This window comes from Macaca thibetana, chromosome 4, assembly GCF_024542745.1.
Source record: "Macaca thibetana thibetana isolate TM-01 chromosome 4, ASM2454274v1, whole genome shotgun sequence".
Classification (NCBI taxonomy): Eukaryota; Metazoa; Chordata; class Mammalia; order Primates; family Cercopithecidae; genus Macaca; species Macaca thibetana.
In genome coordinates, this window is record NC_065581.1 from 15,574,056 (window position 1) to 15,599,951 (window position 25,896).

General features: G+C 39.1%; 1 protein-coding gene and 1 long non-coding RNA gene across 3 annotated transcripts in view; one reads left to right on the plus strand and one right to left on the minus strand.

Moving 5' to 3' along the window:
- Positions 1-25,896, minus strand: part of DTNBP1 (dystrobrevin binding protein 1) — a 151,992-nt gene that overhangs the window by 54,891 nt on the left and 71,205 nt on the right. For both annotated transcript variants that reach the window (XM_050788040.1, XM_050788041.1), the window contains one exon: positions 19,026-19,048. In XM_050788040.1, the coding sequence (XP_050643997.1) occupies positions 19,026-19,048 (23 nt within the window). The remainder of the gene's footprint in view (positions 1-19,025; positions 19,049-25,896) is intronic.
- On the plus strand, positions 1,548-5,075 carry LOC126952918 (uncharacterized). Its single transcript, XR_007725071.1, has 3 exons — positions 1,548-1,687; positions 3,218-3,318; positions 4,764-5,075. It is a non-coding gene; the product is annotated as an uncharacterized LOC126952918 (long non-coding RNA).

Sequence of the window (25,896 nt, forward strand, 5' to 3'; positions counted from 1 at the left end):
ACAAGTCTCTCCTAGAGGGATCACCAGATTTCAGTACATACAGGAGTTGCCTGGGGGAAAGGAGGCTCTCGTAGACAGAGAAGAGTAAGTGAGGCTAAGCAGGGAAGGGCACACTATCACACAAGGGAGCTGTCAAGGTTCTGGCATCTAGAGGTAAACACTTACAGTACCATCCATATAATTTTAGATGCCTTGCATTCATTTATTTCAGTTCACACTGAGCATATTGTTTTCACCAAAAATTATTCAAAGTGAATCTATTGTCACGCTCTCCAGTGTGCACAGAAATAAACATCCCTCAGCACACAGAGCATTGCCCTCAGCAAGCTGTTCTGCTCAAATGCTCAAAAAACGTTTGTGGGGGAGGAAGAGGAGGATAGTGAAGTGTCTAACCATTCAAAGGAAGAGTTTCTCTGGAAGTACTTGGACATGAAAAAAACCTACTTATTAGCTGGCGGTAAGACCCTCTAATATTTCTCTCAATTAAAACAAAGTGTCCCAGCTTTCCCAATATTCTTCAATCCAACCCTAAAACAAGAGTGACAGGTTTCTGAGTACGGTCGAATGCTTTCCACCACAAAGTTATCAGTACTAATTTTTTCTGAACAGAGAGTTGAAAACAGATTTATTTCACAAACATAAACATAATTTCCTGCTATATGTTCTCTGAATACAGAGCACATGATACTGCCATACTAGCCCAAACTGTCCTACTACAGAAACCAGTGATGTTTTCAATCTGTTCCTTCTACACAAACCAAATCCACTACAGGAAAGCAAAGCTGCGTGTGACTTTCAAGAAAACCTTTTTTTTTTTTTTTTTTTTTTTTTAACTTATTTGGGCTATTGCAGTGTTAAATTTGAAGGAAAAAAGGTATACAGTAATATAATATAAACCTACTTACTACAAGTCTGAGTAAACAAAACAAATGCGTTATTTAGGGTGTAATACAAGACAAAATCCTCTGAAGGTAATTATTAATGCTGAAACAAGACAATTTGGGAACAGACTGAATATGAGAGAAACTAAAAAGTAAAAAAGAAAACCAAATACCCCACTCATCCCCTACCATGTTGCCAACATTTTCCAAAATCACTTGCTATGGGCAAGAGACCACAGAACAACTTCTCTTTAATTTTATGGTAACATTTCCAGTTGTAACTGACATTTTGTCTCACAAAGGGACAAATTAATGGAATTAGCAAGAGTTGCAGTGAAAATGTCACTGCTAAAAAGTGACCCCTGGAAAAGAAGTAGCTACCAGAGCTGTGGGACCTGGTGGCCAAAACAGCTTTCAGTGTGACGTATGTTTTCTCTTTGAGTTTTATGAGAAAAACACTTTTCAAAATACTGTCTGGTCCGAGATATACTCAGCAAATTATACTCAGGAAGGGGAAAAAACACTGTGCAGATAACCACAACTTAGTATGATGACTAGATGTGGGAGGTGCGCCTCACGAGCTTTTAAGAGGACCTCCCAGAAGAGGGAGCGATGGGACAGTTTCAGAGGCAAACAGGAAATAGCCCTGTGAGGGGAAGAGGGTAAAGAAATGGACTCCATGAAGACGGGTCGGCGTGCACAAAAGCTGATGCAAGATGTGCTACGTGCCGCTGGCCCACGAGCCGTGAGACACAGAGGAGCAGGAGACACAAGCATGGCCCTCGGGACGACTTCTGTCTACTATGGTAAAGAGCTTAGACTTAATCCTGGAGCATAGTTTTTAAGATATTATAGGCAAGACAATCTAGGTGGGCAAGGGCAGTTTTATGTGTTTATGGTTGCTATTAACTTCTTTTTCCTTTTTTTTTTTTTTTTTTTTTTTTTGAGACAGAGTCTTGCTCTGTTGCCCAGGCTGGAGTACAGTGGGACAATCTCGGCTCACTGCAACCTCCATCTTCCGGGTTAAAGCGATTCTCCTGCCTCAGACTCCCGAGTAGCTGGGATTACAGGCATGTACCGCCACATCCAACTAATTTTTGTATTTCTTAGTAAAGATGGGGTTTTGCTATGTTGGCCAGGCTGGTCTTGAACTCCTGAGCTCAGGTGATCCGCCAAAGTGCTGGGATTACAGGCAAGAGCTGCCGTGCCAGGCTTATGGTTGCAATTAATTTCTACTCATGTCAAATGATATTGGTTTTCCATTTATAATAATAAATGTATTTTCGGCTGGTAGTGGTGGCTCATGCCTGTAATCCCAGCACTTTGGGAGGCCGAGGTGGGCAGATCACTTAAGGCCAGAAGTTCGAGATCAGCCTGGCCAAAGTGGCAAAATCCCCGTCTGTACTAAAAATTAGCTAGGCATGGAGGTGTGTGCCTGTAATTCCAGCTACTCAGGAGGCTGAGGCACAAGAATAGCTTGAACCCAGGAGATGGAAGTTGCAGTGAGCCGAGATCGCACCACTGCCTTCCAGCCTAAACGACAGAGCACGACTCTGTCTTTGAAAAAAAAAAAAAAAAAAAGGTTGTGAAAGTGAGGTTCAAATGACTGATGTTTAGGCGACACCGCTGTAAGAAATGGAGAGCCACTGGAAGAAAGCAAAGAGATACAACTCTGTTATAGAACTCCATCCACACAGACATTTATTGGGTGCTGTGCCAATCACTATTCTAGGCCCAACAGATAGAGCAAAGCCAGATAAATGTATGTTAGGTTTACATTTTAGACAACAAAGAGGATCCAGGTCACAAATAAAATAAACCCAGGTAAAGAGAGAGAATGATATACAACGTAAAATGTGGAGAGCCTTGAGAAAGCAGCAAAAGGGAATGAGCCAGGCCATGACCTACAGGAAGAGCAGGACAGGAGGTGGGAAAAGCTGGAGGCCTGTGGGGCCTATGGGTCTGCTGGAGGGAGTAAGATGGCTGAGGGTTGCAGCAGAGGAGCCAAGGCCAGAGAGGGAGCAAAGGGCTGGGCCCTGCAGGGCCTCGCAAGCCAGGACTCGGCGGTATTCCACATGTGATGGGAGGCCACAGAGAGTTTGGCACAAGAAGGTGATGCTGTCTCTGGAGGATGAGTGCAGAGGCAGGAAGCCCAGGGAGGAGGCCCTCATGGCAGCCCAGAGGAGAAACAACAGTGCCGGGGTAGGCAGTAGTAGGGGAGACAGGAAGAAATGGTGAGAGGCAGTTTGTGGGCAGCGCTGGCTGGATTTACAGATGAACTGGATGTGTAAGGCAAGAGCGGACTCAAGCAGCATTTTTGTTGATATCTCTTACAGCCTAAGCCTGGGGATGAACAGTGCTATCACCTAATGAAACGGAGAAGACAGAAGAGCCAACAAGCAGGGAGGATGAGACTCAAGACTGCAGATTTTGACAGGTTGAGTTTAAGATGCCTGTGAGCACCATCATAGGACTCTTGAGCGGAGAGTTGAATAAACCAGTCTAGAATTTAGGGGTGAGGCCAGGATTGGAGCCAATAGCATTGGGTGGTATTTAAAGTCTTGGAACTGAATGAGAATGCAGGAGAGAAAAGGCCCAAGCATTAAACCCAGAGGCACTTCAACATCTCCGGTGGGAAGGTAAAGAGCTTGGACTTAGTCCTGAAAGTGTAGTTTTCTGAGATATTGTAGACAAGATAATTTGGGTGATAATGTCAGTTTTATTAGTTACGTGTTTACTTTTACAGACAAAAGGGATTAAGGAAAAGAATAGTGAAGTATGTGGACAGTACGAATAACTGCTAGACGATTCTGCAGAGAAATGAGCCTGATGGTGCAGGAGAGAGAGGGCAACGCTGCCAGAGCAAAGCACTTAGGCAGGAGAGAAAGAAGGAATCCGGCGCCTATACTGAGGGCCTTGCTATGGAAGCAGGGACTGTCCCCACAGTGTCAGAGAGGAAGCCAGAGCAAGCCGACACTGGGAGGAGGGGGCGTTAGTGCGAGGAGCACAGAGCCCTTCTCTTCTGACTGCTTGTAGTTCCTCACTGAAATCAGAGGAAAGCAATTAGGAATGGGACCAGGGAGGGGACATCACAGTTCAAGAAAAGAGCATTCTCCTAGTATGCAGAGGAGAATGTACCAGGATTGCCAGCCTGGCTCCAGGCTTTCTAGTGAATTGTGGACAACATCTGAAGTGAGAACTCAAGAAAGGATGTATGTTTTCTTCTAGCTACTCTCAGCTGCTCAGGAGCATACACCATGCAGGCAGGACAGAATTTAACCAATTACATTTTTTCCAGCAACAGAGGGAGAGAAAAGTAAGGAATTATTGCATGGTACTAGAAAAATTAATTACTTATATGGCAAAATATTGAGTGGTCATTTCATGCCATAAATCAAAATAAATTCTAGATTAAATAAAGTGATAAGTAAACTAGAATAAAAACTGGAAGAAATAACAAGCTAATATTTATTTCTTAGGATTGGGAGAGAATCTTCCATGCAGAAAAGCAATGGAAGATATCATTTAAAAATATTCATTTGATGCCCAAAAGGTATATGAAAAAAAATGCTCAACATCACTAATCATCAGGGAAATGCAAATGAAAACCACAGTGAGATATCATCTCCTACCAGTCAGAATGACTATTATCAAAAAGACAGAGGATAAGTGTTGGTGAGGATGTGGAGAAAGGGAAACTCTTAGACACCGTTGGTCGGACTGTAAATTAGCTCAGTCGTTATGGAAAACAGTATGGAGTTTCCCCCAAAAAACTAAAAACAGAACTACCACATGATTCAGCAATCCCACTACTGGATATTTACCCAAAGAAAAGAAAATCAGTATTTTGATGAGATACTTGCACTCTCATGTTTATTGCAGCACTGTTTACAAAAGCCAAGACATGGAATCAACTAAACGTCTATCGACAGATGAATGAATAAAGAAAATGTGGTATGTATACACAATGGAATATTATTTAGCCATAAGAAAGAACGAAATCCTATCATTTTCAGCAACATGGATGAGCCTGTAAAACATTAAGTGAAACAAGCTCGGCACAGAAAGACAAGTATTGCATATTCTCACTCATATATGGAAGCTAAAAAACTTGACTGCATAGAAGTAGAGTAGAATAGTGGTTACCAGAGGCTGGGAATGGAGAGTTAGCCAGATGTTGGTTAACAAATACAAAATTACAGAAAGGAAGAATAAGTTCCTGTGTTCTATAGCACTGCAGGGTGATTATAACAATTTATTGTATATTTTCAAATAGCTATAAAAGTGGATTTTGGCTGGGTGCGGTGGCTGATGCCTGTAATCCCAGCACTTTAGGAGGCCAAGGTGGGCAGATCACCTGAGGTTAGGAGTTTGAGACCAGCCTGACCAACATGGTGAAACCCCGTCTCTACTAAAAATACAAAAATTAGCCGGGCGTGGTGGCAGGCGCCTGTAATCCCAGCTACTTGGGAGGCTGAGGCAGGAGAATCGCTTGAACCTAGGAGGCGGAGGCGGCGGTGAGCCGAGATCATGCCACTGCACTACTCCAGCCTGGGCGACAGAGTGAGACTCCCTCTCAAAAAAAAAAAAAGGAAGAAAAAAGAGTGAATTTGGAATGTTCTCAATGCAAAGAAATATCTGAGGAGATAGATATGCTAATTATCCTGATTTAATCATTACACATTATATATATGTATCAAAACATTATACTGTACCACACAAATATGTACAATTATGTGTCCATTAAAATAATAAAAGCAAAACAATTATTTTGAATAAAAATACTAAACTTCTATGTGTAATAACCATGCAAAATTAAAAGGCAAATAATTATCTGCAATAAAGTTGAAGATAAATATCTGCAATAAATATGACAATTTGAAGCCCTTAACATGTAACCCCTTCATTCAAATCTACAAGTACACTAAAACTGCAACTGAAAGCAGCCAGAAGCAAAAGCAGTTGAAAACAACAATTAAAAGCTGATAAATCACATTTTTTTTTTTTTTTTTTTTTTTTTTTTGAGACGGAGTCTGGCTCTGTTGCCCAGGCTGGAGTGCAGTGGCCGGATCTCAGCTCACTGCAAGCCCCGCCTCCCGGGTTCACGCCATTCTCCTGCCTCAGCCTCCCGAGTAGCTGGGAGTACAGGCGCCCGCCACCTCGCCCGGCTAATTTTTTTTGTATTTTAGTAGAGACGGGGTTTCACCATGTTAGGCAGGATGGTCTCGATCTCCTGAACTCGTGATTCGCCCGTCTCGGCCTCCCAAAGTGCTGGGATTACAGGCTTGAGCCACCGCGCCCGGCCGATAAATCACATTTTACCTCCCGCCACACTTTAAATAATAATCAAATTTGATTTTTGCTATCATATTAGAAAAGACAAGAAAAAAATACTCAGGTGAGGGTCCATGAAATAGATAAAGTCATAGACATTGCTAATGAAAGTATAAACTGGCACAACCCTTCTAAAAAGCTAATGATGAATACACACTAAGAGCCTTAAAAAATGTAATACCCTTAGGCTGTAAAAATTTGTGGCCCTATCTTTGTACGTATAGAGATGCTTATTACAGCACAAGTTATGCTTGGCACAAAACTGGCAACTACCTAGATTTCCAACAACAGGAAAACAGTATGTTAATGACATGAGGCAATGCTCACTTCATAAGGGGAAAAAACAGGAAACAAAATTGTTTGTATGCTACTCCAATTTTGGATGATATGCCCATATATGTGTGTGTGTATATAAACCTCAAAATGCTTGAGGCTATTGCAGACTAGTGATTCAATTTTTTTCCCCAGCAGCTTTTTAAATTTTCCTGTCTTCAATGGGGATGCACTGCTTTTACAATTATTTTTAAAATAAAGACTAGGGGCACTTTCATGTTAAAAAGATCTAGGCATTGTGGTTAAACATGAGCTGACCGGCAGAAAAGGTGACTAAAAAGCTATGGTCACAGTCACCATTTCTAGAAGACTATGCAGGTACAAACACCATTTTTATATGGGGTTTTGGAAAACTAGCAAGGGTCTAGACAAGAATGACCAGGACAACAAAGCATTTATAATCAGCTACCACAAAAAGAAAAGGTCAAGGAACTACAACTCTGAAGCCTTAGAAGGCTGGTAGAGAGTGTGAACTGTCAACACACCAGATAAACACCTTCAGGACTGCTCATAAAGGGACTCTGCATGGGACGAGGTGCTAGACGACAGGACTTCAAAAGTTTTTCTAAGATACAATGGCTAGAAAGAAGTAGAAAAGGGGAGACGGCCAGAAATTCTTTTTCTGGTTTTTTTTTTTTAGATCGAGTCTCACTCTGTAGCCTAGGCTGGAGGGCAGTGGCACCATCTTGGCTCTCTGCAACCTCTGCCACCCAGGTCCAAACAATTCTCCCGTCTCAGCCTCTCGAGTAGCTGGGATTAGGCACCTGCCACCAAGCTTGGCTAATTTCTGTATTTTTAGTAGAGCCAGGGTTTCACCATCTTGGTCAGGCTGGTCTCGAACTCCTGACCTCATGATCCACCCGTCTCAGCCTCTCAAAGCGCTGGGATTACAGGTGTGAGCCACCGAGCCCGACTGTTTTTTGTTTTGTTTTGTTTTGTTTTTTGAGATGGAGTCTCACTCTGTCACCCAGGCTGGAGTGCAGTGGTGAGATCTTGGCTCACTGCAACCTCTGCCTTCCAGATTCAAGCAATTCTCCTGTCTCAGCCTCCAGAGTAGCTAGGACTACAGGAGCACACCACGCCTAATTTTTGTATTTTTAGTAGAGACGGGGTTTCACCATGTTGACCAGGCTGTTCTTGAACTCCTGACCTCAGGTGATCCACCTGCCTTGGCCCCACAAAGTGTTGGGATTACAGGTGTGAATTCCAGGCAGGAATTCTTTTAAAATTGTTACTCAGAAATCAGCATCTGCAATAGCGAAGACTTGACTTTAAGAATGGTGAAATATTTCCTGTCCAAGGGGGACACAGTGTGGAGAGGGGAACTAGAGGCCTTACTAGTCTTTCTTCTAATCCTGTCCTGAGCTTCAACCCACACTCCAAATTCAGAGGAATCTTTCCAGGGTTCTGCAGCATAAATCAGCATCTTTTTTTTAAACACTGGGTTTTTATTCTTAGACTAGCCCTGTATTAAAGGAGCACTACACAGCAAGACCACGAAGCAATTCAAATACAGTTAAAGATGAAATCTCTATATGCTACTTAGCTACTCAAAGTTTGTGGTATAGAAAGAGAATAGGGGAAAGGGACTGGATATAAATGCAATACATAAAGAACACTGAACACTATGGAAAGTGAAAACTTGTCTAAATTCTATTGTTTACGTTTTAGCACTTCCCAGGAATGCCTGTGGTGAAGTGAGAAAAACACAGGTTTTGAGGGCAGACGTTCCTGGGTTTAAATCCCTGCTGAAATGCTTACTAGCTGGGTGACTTAAGTTTCAATTTTCTCATCTCACAAGGTTTGTTTTGATACTATTTGAGATACTGTGGTACTAACTATGAAATGCAAAGTACAGAAGTAACACATGCACATGCTTAATAAGTAGTTTCTTTTCATTAATTCATTAGAGTTTTAATAGAAATAAGCAGAATTATACTTATATACCTTTATATACCTATAATGGTATGACTGATATTCTGTGCCACATTAATTTTACTAAATGAAAGAAAAAATCCCAGTGGTTATTTATTTTTTGATCACATCATTGCAATTACTATGGTAATTCTTATTACATATACTTTCATTTTCAGTTAAAAAGAAACATAATTAGAACTGAGTCATCTTCATGTAGTAAGTTTCTGACTGTTCAATTCCATTTTATCTACTGCAGTATTTATTTCATAGGTTTTCAAAACCAGAATTAGAGACTTGAAAGTGAATAGCATATTAATAAGTATCCTATGCTACTCTTTTATACAAATACTTTAAATGATTCTTAAGAATACAAAAGGATATTAAATAGTTCAATATTATTCCAATGCTTCTTTAGTTATTTCCCCTATCTTAGGGTAAACACCATTTACTTTCTTAAATAAAAACAAATTAGCCAAATTTCAAATGCTTATTCATTTTATTTTATTTTAGAGACAGGGTCTGGCTCTGTTGCCCAGGCTGGAATGCAGTGGTGCCATCACAGCTCACTGCAGCCTCAAACTCCTGAGCCTCAAGTGATCCTTCCATTTCAGCCTCTCAAGTAGGTAGGGTTACAGCTGCATGTCACCATGCCTGGCTAATTTTTAAATTTTTTTGTAGAGTAGGGGGTCTCACTATGTTACCCTGGACTGGTCTCAAACTCCTGGCCTCAAGTGATCCTCCTGCCTCGGCCTTCCAAAGTGCTTGGATCACAGGTGTGAGTCACTGCTCCTACCCATATACTTATATTTATGCTATGGGCATACCTTTACAGGGAAAGCCAGATGAATATTTAAGTAGGAGTGAGAGTTTCTCAGCTCAGGTGGCCACTTGACTTCTCCCCTGCTCTAGAAGTTTATAAAAACCATTAGGCAACTACCAATCTTCTGAGAAAAGTACAAGCTCCATCACAGTTGCCTTCAACAGTTTAATCAGCAGAGCTACAAGATCCTACAGGTTATTTTCCAGCACACACCTCTAAAAAGTTAAGACAAAATCATGAAGCTCCATATGAATTCAACAGACAAAGTCTCTTGTTAAGGCTGACAGCTAAAATTTTCAAAGATTTCTTTTTGTGGTTTTAAAATTTAGTTTTCTGAAAGGTATAATTTTTGCTGTCAAGTTATACCATGTTCCAGCAAAAAGGTGATGAAACAGAATAACTGTATTTATTCATGATACCAAACATTTATGATAGACAACAAAACGTTGTCCTGATTCACTTCTAAAACACTCTATTGCTATAATTATTGATCACACAATGGTGGTATATAATCATTACAAGAAATCCCAGAAAGGTAACATTTAAGCATCACAACCCTAATCTCGATGCTCTATTTTTATGTAGTTTAATACCTAAACAAGCTGTTAAAGTGCCAATTCCCCTTCAATATAGAACACCGTCTTAGAGAATTTCAGGTCATGCCCAGTATGACAACTTAAGACAGGGTATTAGAATAAAGAATCAGCTACGTCTTAAAAACAAACTGTCTTAGAGCCAAAATTAACAGACAAGATATAAATATTTTGGTATTACAGGACATAGATACTAACTTTATTTAAACACTGTTACATAAATATAAACCAGCTTTTAAAAAAACGAATATACACTTACACATATTGATATATGAGAAAAAGATGAGCAGACACCTCAAAAATCTTGCGAGTATTTACCAACAAATCAAGATTTTCAAGGAGTAATTTCTTAGATGAATAATCTAAAATATTAAAATTGAATATCAGATTATACCTATATGCAGATCTTTACTCTTAGAACCATTATTTAAGATAATGACTGAGAGAAAATATGTCATTTATTATACATTCCCTGTAAGTAAATACTTTAAAAATAAATGCCACAGTTCTCACTGATAAGTTTTTTCCTGAACACTTAATCATGAATAAGAATGTGGTAAAACCTCTAGTTAGAATCTGATTCCATTAATGCTCCAATTTTGTAATTAACTCCTGAGCTATTATTTTACTTCTGTTACTATGTCTGTCTAAGCTTGCAGGGTTTGCTATGTTATACATATGCAGGCGTGAGAGAGGGACACAAAGAAGGAACTTTTCTCTTAATTTAAGTTTGATATATCTTATTCAAATTTGTAATATTAAAAAGAGAATAACTTTGATAGATAGATGAGAGATAACATGTACTTCTTTTTTTTTTTTTTTTTTTTTCATTTAAAGAGAAGTGGCTTCCACGTGACAAGGCATGATCTATATAACATGCCATAACGTATGTCAACTTAAAGAAATAACAGGGAGTTTTTAAAAATGCAGTAACTATTAAAAATTATTCCTTAGTTACCACCCCCATGGATAGTACAATAAATTACTCAACAAAAATGTACAGTTATTTTTTCAGGTATTTTTTGCAGTGAGTTCCACAACTTCAACATTTTTGTATATATATTAATATATATATAAATACCACACAGAGATGTCATTAAAACCACAGCCTCTGGCTAACAGATAAGGAATACACTGAAGTTCTATAAAATTATGAAAAGAATATATATACATATATATATATTCAAACTATATGAAGCATTATGACATTTTTCAAAATTCATATTGAAAATCAGCCATTTTAAATGAACCCATATAGTACCATAGAATGAATTTTAACTTTATACTATCTTTGGATATGGCTCACATATTTAACTCTATTAACTGCCTCTTGGAAAATGAACATACTAGCAGCAAGGGATGCTGAATTAGTTTTACGGAGCTGCACCGGACTTATTATTCAAATAGCTAGCATTATTTTCCTGGTATTTTATATTTATCTTTTAATACAAAGATTGCTTCATAAAAAATGTCAGTTTGATGAATTTCACCTGATGCACGAGAAGACACATATTATATAAAAAAAAAAAAAGTCCTACATTTCCATGCAACATTTTAAACTTATTTTAGGTATTAATTTAGTAAGTATTACTTGTTGGTAACAGAAAGAAACTAATAATACTCTCATAAAAATGCACTGCTTGTAGGTTCAAGTCAAGTTGGAATTTAATTTCTGCTTTTTAATAATATATCATCTGCATACCATGCAAATACAGCAATGTATCCAAGCATGGAAGTAAACATTTCAAAGGAAAGCAGCAAAGGAAAAAGAAAATAAAGTTCCACCTACAGGGATCCCTCTGACTATTTTCGGTGAGTCCTGGAGATGACATGGATGTGAGACCTGAATGAGTGAACAGAAGCTCAGTGCTGGTCAAGTGAAGCCTCCAGTTACCAGGCAGCTGCCCTCACGTGCATCTTCTGGGATGTAGAACAAAGGAAGTGAGGCTGAAGCCAGAAGCAGGTTTTTCCAAAGAAACTGTAGTAAGCCTGTTAGTTTTTTGCTGATGGCTGAAGCAGACATACATTGGAATCTACTGCCTCTATAAAAGCAAAATGCAAGCTCTCAGGGGCTCTAGTGTGCAAGGATGTATGCACCGGTCTGGGACCATACCAAATGCAGCTCAAAATGGAGGGGAGGGAAGGCTGAAAATATACTAAATCCATATGAATTTATCATCTAGGTACAAAGATGCTTTAGTAACACAGCAAAAGAGAGATGAAATCTTGCTGTTTGAAAGTAGTAACATAAAAACTAAAAATATAGTTCATTTCATAACACACAAGGCATCTATAATTTTCCCCCACCTCATTTTAAATGTAGCATTAGCCTAAAGGTTTTTTCAAATTCAGCAACACTAACCAGGGGCTTGGAATGTGCTGTATATTTTTAATAAGTATCTTAAATCATCAATTCTAATAGTTACAAACACTTCTCCACAATCTTTTCCTTTTTGAAAATAGTATGGTCTAAATCCCACTCCTGCTGGTCCCCTCTGAATCACAGCTCCATCAATCAGCCACTCTCACTGTATCTTCAACCTCTCCCTCTCTACAGCTTCTGTTCCTTTTTCACAGAAATATACTCAACTTCCTCCCAAAATTAAAAAAAAGAAATCCTTCCTTCAACCTAACTCTCTCCTCTAACTACTCTTCTTTCCTTCCTTTAGCCTTAGCTTTTGAAAGCATTGTCTCTACTTCCTCATTCATTTAAATATTTAATAAGCACCAAAGTGCCAAGCACCGGAGTCACAATGGTGAACAAGGCAGAACAGTCCACTCATTCCAATCCTCTGCCATCTGGTTTCCACCCCCAGCCCCCATATACACAAAACCATGCTGCTGAAAGTGTCCTCATTAAGATCACCCATTAGCTTCTCAGGCTGTATTTCAGTTTGCCTTCTCCACAACAATACGACACTGCTTCTTGACATCTCCTTGAAATGTTCTCCTTATCACATTTTCCTCTTTGCCTCTTGGCCTCCCCTATCGGCAACTAGCTCTCTTCTCGTGCCTGTCTGGTGAATGTTGGTGCTTCCTAGATTTCTATGCATTGTCATCTTTTTTTCATTCTGCCCTGTTGTTTGTGGGCAACGTCATTCAAATCCCGGGCTTCCATTCCCACCTACATGCTGGCTACTTTCAAATCTAGCTCAGATCTTTCTCCTGAGGTTCAACTGCCCACTGGACACTTCCACCTATAACGTCTTACAGATACTGCAAATTTAACATGCTCCTGATGAAATTCACTCAATAAGAATGAAATATTAAGGAATAAATTTAAGATTTACATACTGAAAACAACAAAACTGCTTAGAAAAACTGAAGATGACTTAAATAAATAGGGATACATTCCATGTTCATGGATTGAAAGACTCACTATCATTAAGATGACAACTTTCCCCAAATTGATCTATACATGCAACACAACCATCCCTATTAAAGTCTCAGAAGGCTCTGTTCTTTGTTAGAATTGTCAAAATGATCCTAAAATTTATATGGAAAGACAAAGGACCTTAAATAGTCAAACCAATTTTAAAAAGAACTAGGTTGGAGGACTTAGACTTCCCAATTTCACATCTTACTACGAAGCTACAGTAGTCAAGGCAGTGTGGCATTGGCAATAAGGAACAGAGTGGAGAGTTCAGAAAAAAATTCTTACATTATGGTCACTGGTTTCCCACAAAGGTGCCAAAGCAATTCAATGGGGAAAGGAAGCTCTTTTCAAAAAATAGTTCTGAGGCTTGTGAGGGAGACTTGGGGCCTGTGCAGCCTTGAGCCCCAAGGTCTGCCAAAAAATGGTTCTGAGACAACTCAACATCGATGTGTAAAAAAATGAAGGTGGACTTTCAACTCACACGAACACAAGGCTTAACTGAAAATGGATCATAGACCTAAACCTAAGAGCTAACTAGTGTTGTCAGGGATGAGGAGAAACCGCAGCCCTCACACACTGCTGACAGGAACGTAAAATGGTACAGCCATTCTAGAAAACAGTTCAGCAGTTTCTCAAAAAGTTAAACACAAAGTTGTCATATAATCCATATATTCTAGTCTTAACTATATACCCAAGATAAATAAAAATGTATGTCAACACAAAGACTTGCATAAGAAAGTTGATGGCAGCATTATTCAAAACAGGCAAAACCTGGAAACAATCCAAATGTCCATCAGCTGGTGAGTGGATAAACAAAATGGGGTCTATTCATACAATGAAGTATTAATTCAGCAATAAAAAGGAACAATATAGTGATTTTTTATTCTACTCAGTTTCTTGAATCTGTGTCTTTCTCTCCATTCTAGCAATGCCTTAATTCAAATCTAATAGTTTCCCAACTGATCTCTTTTAATCTAGACCTGCTCTTCTCTAACCTATCTCCTATATGATTCCAGAAAACTTGCTTTAAAATGCAAATCTGATCCTTCTACCCTGATTGAAACCCTCGGGGATAACCCACTCCCTGCCCAGACTCCATCAGCTACAACAATAACCTCTGAGCTCTTTTTGATCATGCACCCCTGACATAGGCATGAATTCCTGTTCTATTACATAATATACAGAAAATTGACATTTAAAAGGATGACATAAAAAAACAAAAGTTTCAGTTTCCTCTCTTCTCCTCATGCTTTGCAAGCCCACATTCCTCTTTGAAGACCACTGGCCTAAAGGGAAATGTCCAAGTTCCTGTGCACGGCACTCAAGGTTGGGTACCAGTTGTTCCTTGCCTCTCTGTCCAACTTCATCCCTCATCACTTCACCCCACACACCATATGCTTCAGCCAGGCAAATTATTTGTGGCTCCTTCAATAAATAAGAAATTAAATTTTAACTTGTATTCTTGAAACAAACGTATCTGCATCTTTACAATTGTTCTTTCCTCTTCCTGAAATGTCTTTATTATCCTTTCCAGCCCAGTGAGTCATCATTCAGATCAAGTGTAATGACCGCTCTCTGGTTGATTACTCCCACCTTAGCGTAGTTATTTCTATTATTTCTATATTGTATTCAAATTATACGTTTGCCTTTCTAACCTATAAGCTTTGCCACAGTCCTTTAGCTCCCTGAGGACAGAGGACAGTAACATCATCCAACCTGAGTCACTTAAATATTGCTAAATGGCAGCTGAATAGTTTTGTCTCACATGTTAAGCAAATTCTTTAAGTGAACCAACAAACTCTCCTGAAGTTTACCATCTAGCATCATCATCCCTATCTGTAACATGCTAAGGGCTGCCAAGCCAGTAACATGCATAAGCCACATCCATGAGTCATCCAAACAAGTGAGACTCCTAAAAGACTCAGAATTCTCCAAGTCAGATGACTTGGTGCCTTCTATTTTTACTCAAATTTAGCCATCATCATCACTGGGAATTGCTCCCCTTCTAAGATTTCAAACTGAAATCTCTTCTTTGACCACAAGATCCACCTCAACCACTAAAAGTGTTCTTCCCCTTTATGGGGTACCTCACCTGTACCATTCAGCCTGCTTATTCTCATGGTCTGGTCAGGCCTCTCCTCTCCAGTGTGAACTCCACAGCCAATCATTTCAATCACAGTCTCATTAGCATCCATGGTTACCATGCCTGCTGGTCCATCTTACATGTCTTCCCATTTCCAACTCTGTATTAGCCAAAGCATATTTGTTTTGCTTTTTTATTTCTGCTTCTGAGCCTAGCCCTGAAAATTCATATTATCATTCCTTATGTGAATTCTCAAAAAATTCTTTCATCCTTCCATGTCAACTTTTCCCTATATTATTAGCCATCGTTTCCTTCTCTAAGGTCTTAGGAAAAGAGATGTCCCTGGACACCCTCCAAGGATAACCTATCTGGATACCATTTCCTTCCATTTTCTTTAATATCATAATGACTCCTTCAATATCTTCAACTGTACCTCCCCTGACTTTGACCCGGATCCTATCTCATTACATTTTCATTTTTTTCTATCCATTCATGATTGAACAATTAGTTCATGTCACCTTTATTTCCTAACTACTCATACATGCCAAGGCTGAAGTGCAGTGGCACAATCTCAGCTCACTGCAGCCTCTGCCTCCCAGGTTCAAGCAATTCTCATGCCCCAGCCTCCCAAGTAGCTGGGACTATAGGCACCCGCCACCACGCTGGGCTAATTTTTTTGTATTTTTAGCAGACATGGGGTTTCACCATGCTGGCCAGGCCGTTCTCGAATGCCTGACCTCAAGTGATCTGCCTGCCTCAGCCTTCCAAAGTTCTAGGATTACAGGTGTGAGCCACCATGCCTGGCCTATTCATACACTTCTGATTTTCAATTCGGATTTACCCTTTATAAACAGCTCTTTCAGGTCACCAATGACCTGTTCATTGTCAAATCCAATAGGCTCTCCCCATTCGGCTCAACTTCTCTGCATTACTTGTATAACGGATTACCACTTTTCCTCCTTTAAACTCTCTCCTCTGCAGTTTTGTGGGTTTTTTTGGTTTTTTGTTTGTTTTTTTGTTTTGTTTTGTCACTACATTGCCTTGGTCTTCCTGTTTCTCTGACCACTCTGGTTCTGCCTCTTCCACTGCCTCTGTTTTCCAGAGCTAAGTCTTCAATGTCTTATGTCTTTAAAGACTATGAAAGCTTACGTACTCTACATATGCTTACAATAATGGAATGCCTTCCCACTAAAAATATAAAATAAGGACTTTTATGATCCTAACCTCCTTTTTCTGCTATTTAATATTTGAGTGACTGTCACTAAAACGTTTAAATGAATGCAGTATTTGGGGAACACAGAAAAATTTCCGACTGCCAATATTAAGACAAGAACAACTGGCTTTAATAATCTTGTAGAGATTGGCCATATGCAGCAGAAGTAAGGTGAACACAACTCATCAACCTCTATGGAGTATAGAAGGGAGAATCCAGAACTTGGTGGATGATATTAATGTACATTACTAATTTTGAAGGTTACTAATTTTGTATTTTGGTTCTCAAAAGTTAGTTTTCCCCCAATTTAGAAAAGAGCTTCTAAATATAAGTTGAATAAAGCAATTGGAGGAAGTAATACCTTTTATTTTCCTGCAACCTGAAAAGGAAAAAGGCAATATTCAAAAAATAATAAATTGCCACAGTATGTTCAAACAAATTTTTAAATGTCTTTTTCTTCACTAATACTTTGGAAGAGCTATTACATTTCTGTTTTTCTTGTTATAGGGTTCTTTTTTTTTTTTTTTTTTTTTTTTTTTTTTTTTTTTTTGAGACAGGAGTCTCATTCTGTGGCTCAGGCTAGAGTGCAGTGGTGTGATCTTGGCTCACTACAACCTTCGCCTCCCGAATTCAAGTGATTCTCCTGCCTCAGCCTCCTGAGTAGCTGAGTGTACCAACACGCCTGGCTAGTTTTTGAATTTTTAGTAGAGATGGGGTTTCACCATGTTGGCCAGGCTGGTCTTGAACTCCTGACCTCAGGTGATCCACCCCCTCGGCCTCCCAAAGGAGGCCCTTCCAAAGTGCTGGGATTACAGGCGTGAGCCACCATGCCCAGGCCTTGTTTTTAAAATATTAGCAAAACACTCAAGAAGAAACAATTTTGAATGAACACTGATACTAAAAATCTTGATATAATGCAACATTCAATTTAGGGTTTGTTCACATTTGAGATCTTTAATTGGCCTGTGGGTGGATTTGATGTGCTGTTAATTGTACATAATTAGGAATGTGTGTATAAACAAGATATTTCAGCTTAAACTGAATTTTTCTATCGGGTAATATGCAACACTACCTAACCTTTTGCAAACTGCTATTCTCTTCTTTTTCTCTGAATATTGTCATACTAAAAAAAGTATGCCTCAGCACTGAGATGCAAGTAAAACTGACATTTTACATAATCTGTGTCCCTGCCCTGTCTATTAATATTAACTTGATTGTTTTTTTCATCTCTTACCGTTACATAAGAAGATACTAAACTAGTCAACCAAAAGAAAAGAATGAGAAGGAAAAGGCATTTTATAAGGATTTCAAATCTTATTTTAAAGCACTGATTTAAAAAAAAAAGTATACAAGTAGTGGTTTACAAATTGAATTAAGAACAATGACAGCCATGACAACACATTATATCACATGGTCATTTAACATTACCTTCAACAAACTGGCCAGGAGCTTAATCATTTACTACAGCTGTAGTAGGTCAAACAGAAATCCAGCCAAACAAGGCTGTTCAATAATAACTATAGGAGGAATATGCCTTTATACCTTTTATCTTGAGAATTTGTCATTTTTTCTAAATTCAAACAGATCAGACATATCAACAATTCAACCACAAACGATATACTTGGAAATCTTTCACCATTCAGCAAATCTAAAGGACAATGCTGGTTTATATGTGAAGTATAATAAGCATAAAACAACTAAATCAGAAGTGATTTCAAAAAGTTTTCTCAGTTATTGAAATGAGTCTCTCGAGAATAGGATTTCTAGTACTTAATTGCTCATGAGTAATTAATTGAAAAATGGCAAACTGGAAGAACCTTGAGCTGCTGGAAAGTTTGTATTTTTTTCTGTTTTCCACTAGCCTTTCTCCATGACCAGTAACGGTCAATATAACCAAGAATCATTCTCTAGTGTCCCTCCTTCAGGCATTCCCTAAACGTAAAAAGTAATGCTGGGTGCTTTTGGAATCTCGGAATATATTTCATCTGAGCCTCTAATTTTACAGATGGAAAGAGAAACTGTGCCTGAAAAGGTAAGAGACTCATCCAAAGTCACAAGACAGCAGCAGAGCAGGACCCAGCACTGAAGACCTCTCAGGAGGTTTGAGTGACTGCAAGGTCAATTGCAGGGGCACCTCTTGATCTTTGTCACCATTCCCTTTCCACGTGGCCCAGACTGCACAAGAGAAACCAGAATCTTCTTAAACTATGATTCTCAACAATCTCAAAGTTAGCACTGCACCTTCCTAACATACCATTTATAAAGGTCATTAGCAGAAACTCTCACTTGGTATATGTGCTAAAGAGAATATCAAAACCACTTGTGATTAAACAAAACCTACAAAAACAGTATCAAGTTTTACTTTTTGTGTAAACTGATTTTAAAAAAATGAGTTCGCTGATCATTATCAAGAGAGAACATCTGACACCAATTAACTCTCAACTATTTTAAAGTGAAGAATTAACACAAAATTACCTTTGAAGGTTTCAAGTTCCTTCCTGTAGGGGGGAAAAAAAAGACAAGACAATGCAAATTTAAAATCTCTTCCCAATGAAAACTGTTCTTCCATCATAATAAAAATGTATGTACTTTAAATGCCCACAGTCGTATTTCTGGATCTTCACATATCAATTATACTTTACTGAAATGACCAGTACAATGAGCCTAAACCAACTATTTTCAGTTATTTCTGCTCTTTTCTATTAATGGCTCAAAAAAGTTCCACCAGAATCCAAATAATAATCTAAACAATTTCATCTAAACAATAAAACAATTATAACAACACAGCATTTTAATCCCAGCTATGAACCATCTCATATATATAAGAATCAGTTTATAAAATGCACTTAACACAATTTTTCCTTGATAGATAAATATTCCATACTGGATTTTTGAGATCATTAGTTAAAAATTATCCAAAATAGAAGCAGTTGTTTTCCCTTTCAACAGCAAAGGAAAAAAGGGGGAAAGCGCATATCAAAGGATGGAGGTGCACAGCTCATTCTGCCACAAAGGGCCAAGCCTCCAGGAATCTTCTGGTTTATTATTCTGTTAATGTTAAGTAAGGATGCCAAAACACAAAGGTTCCTGGGAAATGTACAGTGGGGAAAATATATATTAAAATAAACATTTTGTGACAAAGAAAGCAAAGCAAGTTGTTTTGAGGCTTTCCCTCACAATTTTGTAGTTACATATTTTTTTCCTCATTATCAGTACTAATGAGTAATTCTGAGGAAATAAAGGCTGTTATCCCACTTAAAATATGAGACATTTATTTTTTACTTGCACTCTAGAGTTTTACTAAAAATCTAGAGATGTTTTGAATTCTTAAATCAATTTTCTACACACCTAATTACAATACCCCTCATGTTCCAAAATAGCTGACTACACTCAACAGCTGCTAGAAAGGACTGGCAAGCTGCCTACTGAAAGGCCAAGTAGATAATGTTCTTGCAACAGCCGAAGTGAAGGTTCTTAAATCAGATGGTCATCCCACTCCTTTTTTCCCTAACAATATCTACTTATAATAATTATCCAGCACCATGGTTCAAAAACTATGCAAGAATTTTCAATCCCATTTTTTCAAAAACCTGTGTGGCCGGGCACGGTGGCTCACGCCTGTAATCCCAGCACTTTGGGAGGCTGAGATGGGCAGATCACCTGAGGTCAGGAGTTCGAGATCAGCCTGGCCAACACAGTGAAACCCCATCACTACTAAAAATACAAAAAAATTAGCCAGGCGTGGTGGCAGGCGCCTGTAATCCCAGCTACTAGGGAGGCTGAGGCAGGAGAATCGCTTGAACCCAGGAAGCACAGTTTGCAATGAGCCAAGAAGGTGCCACTGCACTCCAGCCTGGGTAACAGAGCGAGACGCTGTCTCAAAAAAAAAAAAAAAAAAAAACCCTGGGTTGTTTCCCTTCAGTCAATAAAATAATCAACTTCATTCTTAAAAGCTTAACTAGGTACAAGCTACATATGCCTAAAATCTGCTTTATACCCCAATAATAAAAACCAGAATACAACGGGAAGGCAACATGTATCATAAAAGGATCTCAAAAAGATATCTTCAATCTACTTCTTAGTGACGTCCTCACATTAGCAATTCCCCGATGTGCGGAAAGTTGACAGAACACTCAGTTCAATATTCTAATGAGCAATTCTTTTTTTTCTATGATTACAATCTTTAGAGAGCTTCTAATTTTCTTCTTTTAGAATGTGTGACTGTGAGCAGAATTTCTAAAGGGCTCTCTTGTTTTAAAAAGCTGAAACTCCAGAGAGAGACTCCGTCTCAAAAAAAAAAAGAATTAAAAAAAAAAAAAAAGCTGAAACTCAGAATAATGATTTCACACACACTGTTCTTCTCCTACCCCCAAATATTAACAACCATAAAAACAAGGAATCCAGCATCTACTACTAAATACATTAATGAGTGAGTGTGCAATTGAGGAGGGTGCTTTTCCTATGGACACGTCCTGCACACCCTGTAACCGTCTGGCTGCTGCTGTGAAGAGGACAAGCCCAGCATTTTCTGGGTATCCTCTGTCACACAGTGTCATGACCCACAACTCCACAACTTCCAGTGAAATTTCCAAGAAACTTCCCTTCAGAAAGAAAATCATTCCTGTACCCAATTCCTAAAAAAGATGACTGCTTGAAGTAGTGGTGGTACAAATAATTGGTTTAAAGAAAAAAATCAGTATTATGGAACCCCTTTTTTTTTTTTTTTTTTTTTTTTTTTGAGACAGAGTCTCGCTCTGTCACCCATGCTGCAGTGCAGTGGTGTGGTCTCAGCTCACTGCAACCTCTGCCTCCCGGGTTCAAGCAATTCTCCTGCCTCAGCCTCCCGAGTAGCTGAGATTACAGCCACCCACCACCACGCCTGGCTAATTTTTGTAGTTTTAGTAGAGATGGGGTTTCACCATGTTGGCCAGATTGGTCTCAAACTCCTGACCTCAGGTGATCTGCCCGCCTCGGCCTCCCAAAGTGCTGGGATTAGAGGCATGAGTCATTGTGCCCGACCAGTATTATGGAACTTTTAAAGAACTGATGAAGTAAAGCAGCAGCACTGAAAGCCTTGAAATTTCACAATTTTTAGGGTGTACTCCACCATCTGTTAGAGGTACTCAGCATTTGGAAATACAGAAAATGTAAGAGAAGGCAGGGAAAGGCACGTCAGTCACAGGCAGCAGTGACTGTGAGGTCACAGAGGCCAAAGACGCAGGTTATATTTAGGAAACAGACTTTAGAACAGCAATACTTCAGCAAGTACTTGTCCTGAAGCAAATACTTCAGAACAGCAGGCTGAATGAAGAGAAAGTAATTCAGATAAAAAGGTAGAGTTCTCAGTGCCAGGCTAAAATATTTTGTTTTATTTTTAGCAGGAGAATAACATGAGCAAAGCTGTATTTTAGGAAGAACGTTCTAGCTGTGATGGATGGATATATTGGCAAGGGAGAGAATAAAAGCAGTGAGTAGTCAGGAAACCATGGGGGGCACGTGGGGAAGAGCTAATTAATACTTGGAAAGAGCAATGTTAAGTGGCAATGACAATGAAATGAAGGATTCCAATTTGAAAAGTATCATAAAGAAGACTCAACAGCCCAAGGCATCTGACTAAATGGGGTAAGGAGAGGAAGGAGACAAGCATGCTAACCGGGGCAGTTCTAGTCTGCATCATGAGAAGGAAAAGATTTTGGAGGGCAATGCATGAGTTCAGTTTGGGAATTGCTGAAACAGGAAGACCGAAAGCTGCAGAAGGGATTCCCATCCCCTTCAGCCTACTCGAGGATTTAACTCCTACAGATTCCTAGTCCCTTGCTTCGCATTCACTCTTGAACTCATTCCAATTTGGCTTCTGGACCCCCCACTACGCAATCAAGGCCACCAACAATCATTATGTTGCCAAATCCAGTGACCACTTCTCTATTTTCATCCTAATCCTTCAGCAGCATTTGACGCCAACTAGTGGTTTCTTGAAACAGTTCTCTCTAGTGTTCTCCTACCTCCTCAGTTTTGGGTTTTTTTGTTTGTTTGTTTGTTTTTGCTATTGTCTCCATCCTTCCAGACCACCCGATGCTGGAGTGCTACAGGCTTGGTTCTGAGCCCTCCTCTCTCCTCAGCTTACATTCGCTCACAAGCCAATTTCACCCTTAGCTTTAAATGCCATCCATACGCTACTAACTTCCTGATTACATTTCCTGTCTTGCTCTCTTCTTTGAGCTCCAGACTCACATGCAAGTGCCCATTTGATAGCTTTATGCAAAAGTGGAGTAGGCTACTCAAACATCTGTAAGACAGCCTGTTCTTCTCCAGCCTAACTTATCTCAGTTAATGGCATTACCCAGCTTCTCAAGTTTTGGCTCATCCATCTCCCTCATTCTCCATCCAATTCATCAATAAATCCTGTGAATTCTATCTCAAAACATAGCCTGAATGGATCCATTTCTCTTCGTCATCACTGCCATCAACTTTATATAAATATCCATTTTCTTATACTAAATATAATCTTCGTTGAGTTCAATTATTCATTCAACAAAAATGTATTAAGCCTTAGACACTATGATAATGTATTTAGGAATAGCATTAGGAATAATGCTAGGTTTGGGATACACACGTTCCATAACTTCAAGGAGCTTTAGTGGGAGAGACAGAGAAATAAAGCAATAATTAGAAATCAGTGCCATAGATTACAGTGCTTTGGTAATGACATGCTGAGGATTCTCTAGGAATAAAGAAGAGAGGACAATTCATACACTTAGGTTTGGTAGGAAAGGCCTCCTGGAGAAGCAAGGACTGAGCTGATGAGTCTTCAAGGACAGTATAACTGATGACGATGGGCAACATTTATCGAGAACATGGCAGATATTTTACTCCTAAGCATTAAGTTATACTCTCAGTTAACCACATAAAAAAAGTATGGGTAAGCAGGAGTTTTAAGTTCTAGTCACTCTTCTTCAAACTGTGTTATTAGCATAAATTATGCTAATAATAATAATTAGTGTAAAACAGCCTTCAAGTTCATCTTTTCCAAGAAGACTTAATTGACATCCAATCAGAGATCTCTCCTTTATCAAACATTCTATAGCACTAAACGCGATCTATGTTATACATCTCGCATGCTGCCTTGTAATGTGGTTCTGTCTGTACAGGTGTCGTCTCTACAGTTACACTACATGGTTCCTGAAGTGCAGAGACTGCATCTCTTCCATCCTGCATCATACACGTGCCCAGAGTTGGACCCAACAGTCAGCAAATCATTATTACAAAGTACTGAGGCTGCAGGATGACTAAGATCTGCTTCTTCAAAGAGGCCCTTGCTGTAACTATATTTTATTTTTGATAAAGTTTGATCAAATATTATCTCATTTGAAGCAACTTGTTTGTTGCTTGCATTTTCTAAAAATTGAGTTTCTTATTTCCATAGTTTAATAGTATTTTCAGAAGACCAAATAAGAAGAATTGAAATGTCTCATTTTAAATGTTAACATATTTCAAATTTTACTCAATTCAGCTAGTGCCTTTACAAAATTTAGCATAACCCTAAAACTAAAACATTCAAGAAATAACACCAGGATCAAAAGCTAATTATATTCCAAAGGGTGAAACTGCTATTATTTAATCATCTTCTCTCCAGGGATTGAGTTATGAAGGAGAATAAAAATGAAAGAATCACGTTAATAAATAAGTCTATGGAATGTTACAAGAAGTATATTAAATCTATATATGAGTAGAAATCAACCAGCTCAGACTCAAGATGAAAACTTAATAGACAGAAGCTCCTGGATAAATGCCTCCATAAACACAGATAAAGCAAACTCTCTCTCTAAATACTAAACTGCCTCCCTAGGACAAATCTATGATAAAAGGCTAACACAAAATACCAACATTCAAAATGCCAACTGCAAAATCACCTACCATTTTTCTTCATATGTAGAAATGTTTAGGGGAAATTGTTTTAAGCATGATCAGCAATGTTCTTTTACAGAACACTCCTGAACCGTGTTCTTTTGCTATGGTTGATGGACAGAACCTATTACTGTGACTGCTTGTTCCTGGGAAAGACCTCACAAGCCCACTTTTAAGAAAGAAGCATCTACCATTCATCATCACCAAGTCAGCGGTCTGTTGTTTCCCAGCAGTCCACAGACCTGCGGCACCACCCTACAGACTTGGTGGGGCTGCCGGTGATAGAGTCTGAGGGGGATTGGGGATGGGTGGTGGGAGGGGCCTCCTTCCAGCTTGAGATGAATTTTCTCAGGACTCTCTATATCTTAAAAGTCTCTGTTGTCATTTATTCTTATGCAAAACCAGCAAAACATTTTCAACATTATCTACAAAATAAAACCTTAAAAAGCAGCTAGTTCACTGTAAAAATGGCATTAAATCCTTATTTATTATGCTATTAATATACACTGTCTACATCTATTTTGGGCAAATACAGACAAGAAAGTAACAGGATGATAAGATTCCAGAATCTTGTATTATTTATTTATTTATTTATTTTTGGAGATGAAGTCTTGCTCTTGTCCCCCCGGTTGGAGTGCGATGGCACGATCTCGGCTCACTCCAACCTCCGCCTCCCGGGTTCAAGCAATTCTCCTGCCTCAAGCAATTCTCCTGCCTCAGCCTCCCAAGTAGCTGGGATTACAGGCATCTGCCACCATGCCCGGCTAATTTTTATATTTTTAGTAGAGACAGGGTTTCACCATGTTGGCCAGGCTGGTCTTGAACTCCTGCCCTCCGGTGATCCGCCTGCCTCGGCCTCCCAAAGTGCTGGGATTACAGGCATGAGCCACCGTGCCCAGCCCAGAATCTTGGAATTTAAAGTTGAAAACGATCTGAAGGATATGGTAACAAAGAAGACTTGGAATTTAAGAAAAATGGATTCCAAAAAAGATAATGAAGGTCTAGGCAGGTTGGCAGCACTAAGTTATATGTGGATTACATTCAATCCCACCTTGCAAGAATCACTTCCCTAAACCTGTTTTACATGAAAATCTATTTAATTTAGAAACCATGCCTGGAGAAAGAGAGGTTGAAGCAAGTAGGATAAGAAAAGATGAGATAGGGGTAAGGGATATTTATTGAGTTCCTACTGTATACCCCACATTATACAAGGCACTTTACACACACTGTCTCCTATCACTTATAATTACCTAACTGTAGGTATCATCACCCCTCACTTAATACATGAGGAAAATGGGGCTTGAGGATGGAAGGCCACACAGATAATAAGTGACAGAACTGGGAATAAAACCCACAGCTCTCTGACTTTGCATGTGTATCATCTTCAGCATCCAGAATATAGTTCAAGGGTCAAGTTTAGCCCTAACAGAAAGTTACTTAA